Source organism: Cydia strobilella, chromosome 10, assembly GCF_947568885.1.
Source record: "Cydia strobilella chromosome 10, ilCydStro3.1, whole genome shotgun sequence".
NCBI lineage: Eukaryota > Metazoa > Arthropoda > Insecta > Lepidoptera > Tortricidae > Cydia > Cydia strobilella.
This window is the reverse complement of record NC_086050.1, coordinates 3685182-3697537: the sequence shown is the minus strand read 5'-3', so window position 1 is coordinate 3697537 and position 12356 is coordinate 3685182. Positions and strand designations below refer to the sequence as shown.

Below are 12356 nucleotides of genomic sequence, written 5' to 3'. Positions count from 1 at the left end.
TTCTCGGTTCCGTTCGGCTCAGCATTGCTCCAAGCAATTATTAGGGTTGACACAACTTGACGTCCCTTTGCTTGCAAAACCACAGATAAGATAATGACTTGAATTTTGACAACCCTAAATAACCGAAAGGGATAGTGTCATGTAATAGAAAAAGACAGCATCATTTGTCCCCGAATCGCTGTCAAACTTCGGTTTTGTAGGAAGTTTCATTTCTGTAGTAAATACTATTATTTTTTCTGTGGTCGTACAGATATTGAAAATCCGACGAATGTCACCAATGTTAATAAGATGAAAGGATATTTTTTTTATTATTATTATAAACTGATCGGCGATTGGCCCTAGTCACACCTGATGGAAAGTGAAGACAGGGCCTAAGATGGATGATTTCACAATCATCAATAATTTTATTACAAAAGTTTCAAAAAAAATCCTGATGGCACAGTTCAAATGGCACAATATGACGCGTGAGTGACGTCATACGTTTTGTGGTAATACGTTTATATTTATTTTGGCTGTCCAATTCGAGGCACAAATTGTTATTATAAAAGTATAAGAAAGCAAAGAAATGTAAAGAAACTTGTACCAAAAATAACTCTGCTATTATTAAAGGAAGAACGAAGATACTGGTAGGTAGGTACACATACGAAAATAGCTATAATAAACGCCTTTTTTATTTTTGTTATACGGGTAAATATAATTCCTAAAAATAGGACGGAATTTATTTAATCTTATCTCTTACATTTTTCACTCGCGTCACGTAAATATTAGGCAGACAGAAACCACATACAATACTCGTATGTATTGTATGCATGCAATATAATAAATGAAAGGAGCTTATACGTCCTCCTATTTGGAAACAAGCATAAGCGACTACATTTTTGAACAAGAACATGCCGTTCTGCTTATGACAAGCAGCAGAGCTTGTGCTAAAAATATTTTTATTAACAGAGTACCTAAGCTGATTCATGGTGAACTTATTTACTTATTCGTGTTATGTTAAATTTATTAGCGTATTTGTAGCGTAACAGGGACAGTAAATCCATACTTATACTTATAATATTATAAATGCGAAAGTCTGTCTGTCTGTCTGTCTGTCTGTCTGTCTGTGTGTTACCTCTTCACGCTTAAACCGCTGAACCGATTTAGTTGAAATTTGGCGTAGAGATAGTTTGAGTCCCTGAGAAGGACATAGGATAGTTTTTATCCCGAAAATCATCCCTTAAGAAAGTAAAAAGCGGGGTGGAATTGAGATAATTAATGAAGTGCCTGTTAATTTGTGTGACTAATATGCTCAAATTGAATTGCTATGAGAATTTTCCAGGCGCTATACTTACTTTAGCTGCTGTTACTAAGTCCACGCAGACGAAGTCGCGGGCAAAAGCTAGTAATATTATAAATGTGAGTCTGTCTGTATGTGTGTTACCTCTTCACGCTTAAACCGCTGAACCGATTTAGTTGAAATTTGGCGTAGAGATAGTTTGAGTCCCAGGGAAAGACATAGGATAGCTTTTATCCCGAAAATTGTCCCTTAACAGGGCGAAAAGCGGGATGGAATCATGGTGGAATTGAGATAATTAATGAGTTGCCTAATATTTGTGTGCATATTATGCTCAAATTGAATGATTGCTATAAGACTTTCTTCAGCCGCTATTCTTACTTTAGCTGGGGTTACTAAGTCCACGCAGACGAAGTCGCGGGCAAAAGCTAGTATAGGAATAAATAACCAAATAAACCTCTGTGTGTAATTGGCGAACCTACGTGTTTTAACAAACTCATTGTTTTAAGTGTCTATGAAAGTCAGCGCCACGGATTGCCGCGGAATTATGTTAAGTGGAGATCCTATTTTAGCTTCTTTTGGTTTTTTAGTTTTTTCTTTTCTTTTTCTTTATGTATTATGGTGTAGCGTTAAATAAATGTATTTCCTTTCTTCTTTCTTGTTGTGTTCTTACCAACAATCGCATGTTTGAATCAAACTGCGATTAGATTTATACAGAAATTAACTTTTATTGAAAGCTAAACATTTATGCTACTACATTCGGTTATGGCACAGAATGAAGAGAGCGCTGACAGCGCGCCATAGACAAACTTATCCTAAAATGTTGCAAGCAACAAATATTAGCACTAAAAGTGAACATACAATATTTATAAGCTATGTTCAGACTTGTCCTGAACATAATTGGGCCGGGCGAGTTGTGTTTAACTCAGCTTGACAGATCATACAAGACTTCATTTAGCGAGATAGACAATATTTAGTCAAGAGGTAAAGGACATAGCTTCGTAATAGGTCTGACATACAATTTGTCCCCCTGTTATATATGTTTCCTTTTTTCTTTCCTGTTCTGACTAATACAAGTATTACAATTATTAATTTATTGTAATTGGTTTAAATTCGTAACTATGCTTATGTTAGATTATGTGAGATTGACAAGCAGAAAAACACATCAGGTAAACGAACCATTGCAAAGTTACAAATTCTATATGAGAAATCTATATATAATCTAATAGATTTTAACAAAAAAAAATATTGTAACAAGTTCATCGTACCTTTTCAAAGCGTCAAATAGTGGAAATAAATAAAACTATTTTAACAAGCTGAGCACCAAATACGATCAAAACAGAAGCTGACTCCTCGAAAAACAAACAATTTGATAGAGTATTTCCCTTTGTATTCGCAAGTGCTTCAAGCATCTTGACTTGAAGCGTACTCACTGTACTCAGTACTTCGCAATGATATAAATATCTAAATATTAAATAACAGGATTACATGATCTTAATTAAATTAAATTCAATTAAATTAAATTAAAATTAATTTATTTCGAGTATCTGTGACTCATAAGTGCATAATACAAACATTAAACAAAACACAAACATTAAGACGATAACATTAAACAAAAAAATTACAAAAATTACATTAAGGTAGGTAACCGTGGTAAACACATTGACACCTTTCATCTATTTCTCAATGTGTTTACCACAGTGCTGCCGGGCGTATGAAGTCCGCAGCAAAATGTGATATAAGGACAAAACTTGTCCGCAATCATTTCTAGGACGCTGTCAACCTGTCCGCGACATGAAAGGATGTTAATGCAATTGTCAATTAGTCCATTTTTAGTATTGAAGCGTGGAATCACAAAACCTTGTGTTTCCATACCTAAACTATATAATATTACGCGAAACTCTGCGTAGGGGGCGCCACTACCACAATCTGAGGGTCTATCGCGAAACAAGAAAATGGAAATTTCGTAATCTAACATCTCTGTCACTCTTGCATATTCGAGCGATAAAAAGGCAGATAGCGAAATTTAGGATTCGCTTTTCCCAGTAGGTCCTTGTAAACAAACCGTCTTCATGCATCAATGTCATTATTTATTATCTATGAAAATTTGTCAAGAACCTGTTAAACTACTGTGTGTGTTACTCTATTGGTTAACTAAAGGGGCTAGTGCTGCACTCTGGTGGCAGAACATTGCAGTAGTACCCCCTATTACCTACATGAAAATCATACATTTTTTAAAATAGAAATCGAGATTTTACCCACTATTTTTAGTTTTTCAGCAAGTGTAGGTTAACTACTCGTTGTATAATTTCAATCGAACAACCCGTACACGTGCTACCATTTCCAGTCGGTTAAGTACGATGGAATATGAAATTATGCTAACGAGCAACGCATGCAACATTAATCAGATGCCAGGAACGGTGTTTCACCTTTTATAACCTGATTTTGATTTGGTCTTCTTTCTCGTTTCCTCATGACTACACATCATGACTTTGTCGCGACCACATGAGGTCATTGTTTTGTGCACCAAGGCCCTCCATTCTGCACGATTTTCCGCCGTCTGCGGAAGGCCTTCTTTGCTATATCTACCCAGCGAGTCCACTACCCCGTCCTCCATACACCATGGCTACTATGCGCTTTTTCACGTAATATGTCCCGTCTGCACGTCTGGCCGTGTCAAAAGTAATTAAGGTTTAGACTTAATATTAATTTGACTTAACTCGCTGTGTGTCTTGCACGCACCCAACATAATGATGATTTACCATATAGGGAAGTGAAAGGATATTACAAACTTTACTCCAACGAGGCGCATTGATAAAAATGCTTTTGGAATTATCAGAAAGATTTTTTTTGTTGTCTCAGAATGTTTCAACATACGATTTTAAATGGTGTTCTGGTAACAAACAAAGTTTAGTAGAATTACCTACTTTTATTTCATTTTCGCAATAAAATATCTTCCGATTTCGGTAAGATTTTACAGTAGGGTTAAGAGGATAGGGGACGATCGATTTTCCATACAAAATTAGTCCTCATTTTCCTCCCTGGATATTGATATCATGGAAAATATTGTTACCTAATTTGATGTATTTTCATCATAGCTATGCCCGACCGTTTGTTTTTTTATTTATTTTTTTATTATAAGAATTAGGAGCTTTTAAAAGTTTGTATGAAACCTGTTCTTCGCTCGTAACTCTTGTCATAATTTAAACAACGAAAAAATCAAACGATCGGGCATAATAAAATTATGATTAGAATACATCAAAAAAAGATTTTCAATCATGTTAATATCCAGAGGAAAATGGGGAGTACGTTTGTATCGAAAACCGGTTTCAAGGCGGTTGTCCCCTTTCGTCTTAAATACCGATATTTTTGAATCTATTACTGTCGTTTCTTTGCTCCTCTTATCTCTAAAATCTGCCTCGTTTTTTCGGACTATGCACTCTTATTTAAGTGTTTGTTGCATTGCATTTAATATCAATGCAAAATCAGATTTAGATTTGGAATTCCGCTTCAATGCTGATTTAACCCGAGAGGATCATTGTTGATGTACGGAGATTTGTACAATCCCGTTCAAGCAACGTAAATGGGCAATGTGTGCAATACTAGTACCCCTACCACGAGTAACTTACTTTCTATGCATCTCGCTCGTACTGACATATTAGTGCGAGCGAGATGTATAGAAAGTAAGTTACGTAGACGTTAGCGTTTATGTCAGTGTTGACACTGCCAGTGACTCGTGGTAAGGGTACAGGAATACGGAACACCTATTTAGACTCTATTTCATTGTTATCATGGAGGTTTGAGTATTATAATAAAAAAATGGAACCACCACCGGCATAATACAAACCTAATAATCAAATAAATATTTTGCTAAGTATTCATGAAAAACAATAAAAATGGATACCTACATATTAGACGCAAACAAAATAAATTTTGATGCCAATAAAATAGAAAAAAAAATCACAACTAAACCTAAGTAAAAAATGAGAAAGGACTAAATACTAATCGAATTTAAACTATCGTGAGACATATTAACTTAACTAACTTAGCAGTTTCACACACGTGTTTTTAGTCACTCGCGCGACATGTTACGGAGAGCCTAAATACTACCCTTTAACCATTGATATTTCGGCAAGTTTGCCATCGCAAAGGCAGCATAAATTGCAGCAATAGTTTGTTAAACAGTACGATTGCATAATGAAAATGGGTCAAAACTATTTTAGTCGTCTTCTATTTGTCGCCAAAAAATGTGACGGAGCTTTTTGTATGTTTTTTTTATCATTTAGTTTTTAATTTTTCTCATGTAAAATATAATCTACAGCTAGAAAGACATGCGATAGCATTCGACTTTTTTTATTTATTTTATAGAAGACGGAAATACAAGCGTGACGGTGCTCAGAAACAAGAAAACGAAAAGAATTTTGACCCAATTATGCAAACGATCACGTATGAAACATTAATCAGACTGAGAGGGAGGAGAGAGAGAGACTGAGAAGCTAATTGTTAAACTTGATGCACGGCGGAGATTCCTACAATTCCGTGAAAGCGTATACCTACTTATTGACAGAAGCGTTAGCTAATGTCTCCGTTTTGATTTGGGGAAGATGCTTTCGTACCTATAAATCTTGAAAAAAGCAGGAAAAATTACGTTTGTATTCGCACAGGTTGTACATCAGACTTCTGACCAAAAGGCTTAAGGAGACTGTTATAATGTACAAAAAAATACCTTTTCTTATTCTTTATAAAAATAAAGCCCTTTATGGCAAAAGGGCTTAAGCGCCAGTAGGGTCTATGGTACTTAAGACCATTGTGAATTCGCTGTGATAATAACTCAAGGAAGTATTTTTAATTTTTACATTTTTAAGCTTATCGCGAGCTCTTTAGCTCACAGAGAGAGCCACTACCTATATAGGTTTATTTTCATCAGTATTGTTGCAATGCTGCAGCCCACTTTGCTTGCAGCACATCAAATTTAATATGTGTAATTTTTTTTTGCACATGTCGCAAATGAGAATAAAACTTGCCATCTGGTTATTGCCACTGGAACATAGGCGGAGAAAAACACACTGTCCATGCATTATGATAGCATGTATTACCCCAAAAAAAAAACATTAATTTAAAATAGACCCGGAACCCGGATATCGAGAGCGTAGCGATGAATAATCCGCAGCAAAATTGGCTTCCTTTTTATTAGAGGTTGTAAGATAAGGGATCAAATATCCAAAAATATCTCGCAAAATATATTTATGTATTAACCAATTTCGAGCCTCCATAAATCAATATTCTTGTCTTACATGCTGCAGATCTACTCTTTAACTGAGGCGGTCGGGAAGTAATTATTATGGTTTGCTACGGATTGGTTGCTTGAAGCTGATTATTATGTATTATATTAAGTAAATAAAAATTTATATAAACTAATTTTATTTCCAAAACTATTTTACCAATCCGCTTGTGATAAGTGGTAAATCTATAATTTGCAGATATGTATGATTGAATACGAAATTATGGCTTGAAATGCTACGCATGCAACGTAATTTAATTTCCAGTGCTGATTTATCGCGGCTACGGTGAGGGGATCATCGTGAAATATGTGCGTAGTGAAGATCTATACAATCCCGGAAAATCACCTGGGTATAATGGGGAAAAACATGGAATTAAGCTGTCATTAGTGTTCGAGAAACTCTTTCTCATTTCGCCTTTCTTATGGAATCATTTGATCTTTCATAAGGTAAGGCCTTCATTAATAATAAAACACTTCGTCCGACGCGACTTTACGTCTTGAGCATTCAAGGAGACGTACCCATTACCCTTCCTTATGCTTTAGGACTTAATAAGATTAGTAGTACCTAGTTTAATCGCCTTTTTGCATTAGTTATGCTTTTTATCGTGAAAATATGGGATACCGCCGTTTAGCCAAAATATTTTTCGCCAAATTTCTCTTCCCAACAAACTTATGGCATCAGTTTCATTTCCCAAATGAAATTTTAGCAAGTTTTTTACTTCGCAACCATTTCATTTCCCAACCCCATACTAGCGAAATGAAAATGACGTACTAGGTTGGGTTAGGTTAGGTTGGATTATGAAAATTTGCGAAATGAAATTTTGCCAAATGATAATTTGCGTTAAATAGTTTGGGAAGTACTTAATACTTTGAGAAACGATTTTTGGCAATACATTAGTAAACCTGAAAATATATATATTTAGGATTATTATAGGATAACACTTATCACCGACTTCATTCTAGTACCTAGTAAAGTTTGTGTTTTAGGATGTTTAAAATGGATTAAAAATTAGACACACAAATTGTTATAAATAGGTATCCCTTTATATCCGTTATTAATCGCCTAACCCTTTAATTGTCAACAGGATGTACGCCCAGCGCATATTACTAGGCTTTTTCCGATTTTTTGCTCCTTCCTAAACACGATTGAGCATCGGGTAGGATTGAAATTACGGCCTTGCACAGTTTTAGACATAAATTAAGCTCAGATGACAGAGCACTGGGTAAGCGATCCAGTGGTCGTGAGTTCAAGTCTCAAACAAGACAATTTTTCCACTTTTAATTTATTTCTGAGCGTAATAGCATCGTCTGTTAGTAGGTATTTGCTAAGAATAAGAATAGTTTTTTTTCTTAATAGTGTTACAAACATAGTTACCAGGGGCCCCCGCACTAGGTTACACCCTGTATCGCGGGGACCAGTTACACTTCTATAACAGAATTTCGTTTCATATGCAAGTCATACTATCACATAACATTAAAACTTACATTTAATACTTTTAAATTAAAATAAGCTAAGGTAAAACTACAGTTAAATGACATTTTGTAAAATAGCTTCTGTCTCTGTGTAGTTCAGTGATTGAAGTAATTTAAAAGTAATATTTTTGGCCTCATTTAGTATGTTTCATACAAAATTAACTAAGACATATTTTATTAGGTTCCCTATTGTGTTGCAGAAAGTTTTTTGACATATTTTTGTATTGCATAATGTTACTTGGTACACATTTGGCAGAAATAATTTAGGCATACTGCTTTTCGCATAATATTACTTTGCAGAATTTCTTTTCGCATAATATTATTTGTCAGTAAACCCTAACCTAACCCACTTAGAAAATTCTGCCACATGAGTATTATGCGAAATGACTATTATTGCAAGTATATATTTATTATGCGAAAGTATAATTCGACTAAAAGTTTTCTGCGATACTTGTTATGCGAAGTGTATTTCTGACAAACATTATTATGCCCATTTTATTACTTTGATTTCATATTCATCACTCGTTGAATGATAACCTCATTATTCTACCAACTCATCCCGTTAAAAATCTCTCGGGACCAGCGGCTATTTTAGGCACTGATCATAAATTCCGTTTAATATTTTATAGCTTTTGTTTACTTTGTTGGTTTTCTTTTATGCCGAGCGAAGTGGAGTTTGAAGTATCCGGACGTTAAAAGTTGCGGTTTCAGTTTTTGAATAATGCGTTTTTATTTTTTACTAGCTTTCAGAATTTTTGTGGACTAAACATAGTCGCGTTTATGTCACTGTAAATCTTCTTGATAAAACTAAGTTTTTGGCTAAAATTTAATTTTTGTTACAAGCTTTTTCCTCTGACTGTACTTTTCTTTCCACAGGCAACTAATATTCATCGACACACTAATTATAAAAATCCCAAACATAATTAGGTTTCGTTTATTTTATCACAGAGTTCCTATAGGCAATTCCTGTCTCCATCATCAGATCGGCTCGATGGTACCATAATATTGCATTGTCACCCGACTTACATTATGTTTGCAGATTTTCTGCTTCATTAAAGTCGGGAAGTGGGTCAAATTTAACTTGCAAGATTTGACCCGTACAAACATAGTTATTACATACTAGCGACCCGCCCCGGCTTCGCACGGGTGCAATGCTGATGTATTATACATATAAACCTTCCTCTTGAATCACTCTACCTATTAAAAAAACCGGCCAAGTGCGAGTCGGACTCGCGCACCGAGGTTTCCGTACTTTTAGTATTTGTTGTTATAGCGGCAACAGAAATACATCATCAGTGAAGATTTCAACTGTCTAGCTATCACGGTTCATGAGATACAGCAGCCTGGTGACAGACATACGAACAGACGGACAGACGGACAGCGAAGTCTTAGTAATAGGGTCCCGTTTTTACCCTTTGGGTACGGAACCCTAAAAACCGCATCAAAATCCGTTGCATAGTTTTAAAGATCTAAAGCATACATAGGGACAGACAGACAGCAGGAAGAGACTGTATCATACTATGTATAGTGACACTCGTACATAGACACATTGTAAGTTAATAAAAGCTTGTAATAATGAGTGACCACCGGTCTAGGTGTGCCTGTCAAAAATCAAAACCGCGACCAAAATCGGTATGATGTCAAGATTCATTGTTGGAAACATTGATTTAAGAATCAATACCGCCAACCGGGGTGAATAGGGATGGCTGGGGTGAATAGGGACAAAACATAAAATGTGATTTAGGTACCTGACAATTTCGTCAAAAATACCCACACAAATAGTATCATACAAAATTGACTATTATTTTCAATCGAATTGAAGCTTCAACCCCGGTTGAAGGTACTAACTTAGAAATTATTCGCTTTTGTATCAGTTTATTCCAAGATGTAACCATCCAATATTTCGTATTTCCAGTCCGCTAACGTTAGCCATACAAGTTGTATATTTAACCACTTTCATATAGAATAGTCTGTAACATGAATCCAAAATCATACAATACAAGTACTTACTAAATGAAGTACCTACCTACTACACGAGTGGCGAAAGTCAGTAGGTAGGCCTTTACCCGACAGTGGGACACAATATTGGCACTTAAAAAGAAACTACCGTAAAACAGGGGGGCTTTCAAATACAGGGGCGACTTTGAATTTTTAGTTTTTAAGCCATAAATATATTTTTATACAAGATTTTTTACAGTAGGTGAACCTCAATATACAGTAATCTAACTAGTTACACGAACAGTTTCAGTAAATAATGAATAATGGTAATTTTATGGCCGTTTTAAAACTATCAAAGTAGCCCCAAATTTTCCTAAAGCCACCGCGTTTTACGGTACTCAATAATAAAACTCACCTGATGATGTGTTTGTACTACCACAGCCCTAAAAACTATGGAAGCGTCCTGCACCCGCGTCTCCAAAGGGCGCTCAGCGTACTTCGGACACTGTCCATCACAAACTATTGTCCTACACAAAAACAACACTGTCACCAACAAGTCCCCGATAGACAAACGGCCGAGCACCGGTCGAAGCATTTTGAACCCAATGAATATCGCTTTAGGTTACATTTTTCATTGATTATCTGACGACGTTAATGAGTTTCGCTCTTCGTCTTCGGTGACGCTTTCTGCTTTGCATGATTTATCTGGAACAAGATACATTGAGTTAGTTTTTAAACTTTGATATAAAGTTTCGAAAGTGTAATCTATATAATTATTATTATTATTATTTACAACGACGCTTCAACTTTAGCCAGTCTTCTCCGAGACCACGGGGACAACGCCGTCCTCGAAACGTCGGAGGTAAATTTAATACTTATTTTACGCGATTAAGTCCCGTCGTTGTAAATAATAATGAGTAAAAATCGTGAAAGTTTAAATCAGTGTTAAGCAAAGCTTGTACTATGGGTGCTAGGCGACGATATACATAGGAAACACCCATGACTGAGGAACAAATATTTGTGTTCATCATACAAATAAATGCCCTTACCGGGATTCGAACCCAGGACCATCGGCTTCACAGGCAGGGTCACTACCCACTAGGCCAGACCGGTCGTCCTCCAACTTCATTCTATTAATTTATTTTATGAGTATACCTACAAGGGGTCTAAGATCCTGTATCATTTGGCATATGTAGTGATGCCTTATACACGTTTAGCTCAAGACCGTGATATATGGTGTAGGTACTCAAAGAAAGGCCTATATTCAGCAAAGTGCGATAAAAGGTAGAAAGATAAATGATCACGGTATACTTTAGTGATATTAAAATGAGATATTGCGTGAGCTTGGCAAGAGTAGAATTGTAGTAGATTATTTATTTTGATGTCACACTATAATATGTGTTTATATTATGTAGTAATAAAACACCATATTAGTACCGCGAACAAGATGCCCTGTAATAAGACTAAAAATAAATAAAGGAATAATAATAATATTGTTTATTTCAAGTTTTAAACTCATACAGTAAAATAAAATAAGGTAACATAAAACTTAAATAGTTATTTGTGCAACAAGAGAGGAAAGTTGGTTTTTCTTGCGAGTGTTTATTTTGAGTCCCGAGAAAGCGAAATATTCTATAATTGAATCACGAGCGAAGCGAGTGTTTCTAGGGTAGAATCTTGAGCGTAGCGAGGGACTCAAAAACACGAGATGTAAAATAACTTTGTTCTCGTGTTGCACACATAATTTTTCACCTCAGTAGTGAGAACATATTAAAGGTTAAAATGTATTTCGAATTACACAGAATAAACAGAAAAAAAAAGTATTATAATATGTACGATACGATACGAGACGAAACCGGACCGGACCGGACCGACCCGGACCGGACCGGACCGGACCGTACCGTACCGTACCATAAAAATGTAATAAAAGTATGAAGTTCATGGCCTTCACTAAATTAAAAAGCTACATTGTTTCACTCCCTGGAGTGAGGAAAGTCGCACTTTCCTCACTCCAGGGAGTGACGAAAGTAGGCTTGTTCGAGCTGCTGAGGTGAAAAATACAATTCAATACAATGATGCGGAAGCTATAAATAGATCCTTTGTTAAATTATACCTTAAATAAGTACATAATTATTATTTAAATAAACTGGCGGAACTACCTCCGGACCCTTGCCGTATCTGAAAACGAGCAGTTCTGTTTTTAAAATATTATATTTTAGATAATGCTGTTTTGAGAATGTTTCGCAGATAGTAAGATGACTGTGACAGGTCCACCGTAAAACAAGGTTTACGACGAAAATAGTGAAGGTATATTTTTTATAGTAATGGTGTAAATTTATAGAAATTTTGTGGTTTTTTTTATATTAAAATTCATTCAAGCTGAGGTGG

At 35.6% G+C, this 12356-nt stretch overlaps 1 protein-coding gene across 1 annotated transcript in view; it reads right to left on the bottom strand.

Annotated features, from left to right (window-relative positions):
- Nucleotides 1-10590, bottom strand: part of LOC134744909 (uncharacterized) — a gene marked incomplete at its 5' end in the record, with an annotated part of 55641 nt that extends 45051 nt beyond the window's left edge. The window contains one exon of the mRNA XM_063678857.1: nucleotides 10384-10590. Within this exon, the coding sequence (XP_063534927.1) occupies nucleotides 10384-10590 (207 nt within the window). The remainder of the gene's footprint in view (nucleotides 1-10383) is intronic.
- Between the last annotated feature and the right edge of the window lie 1766 nt (nucleotides 10591-12356).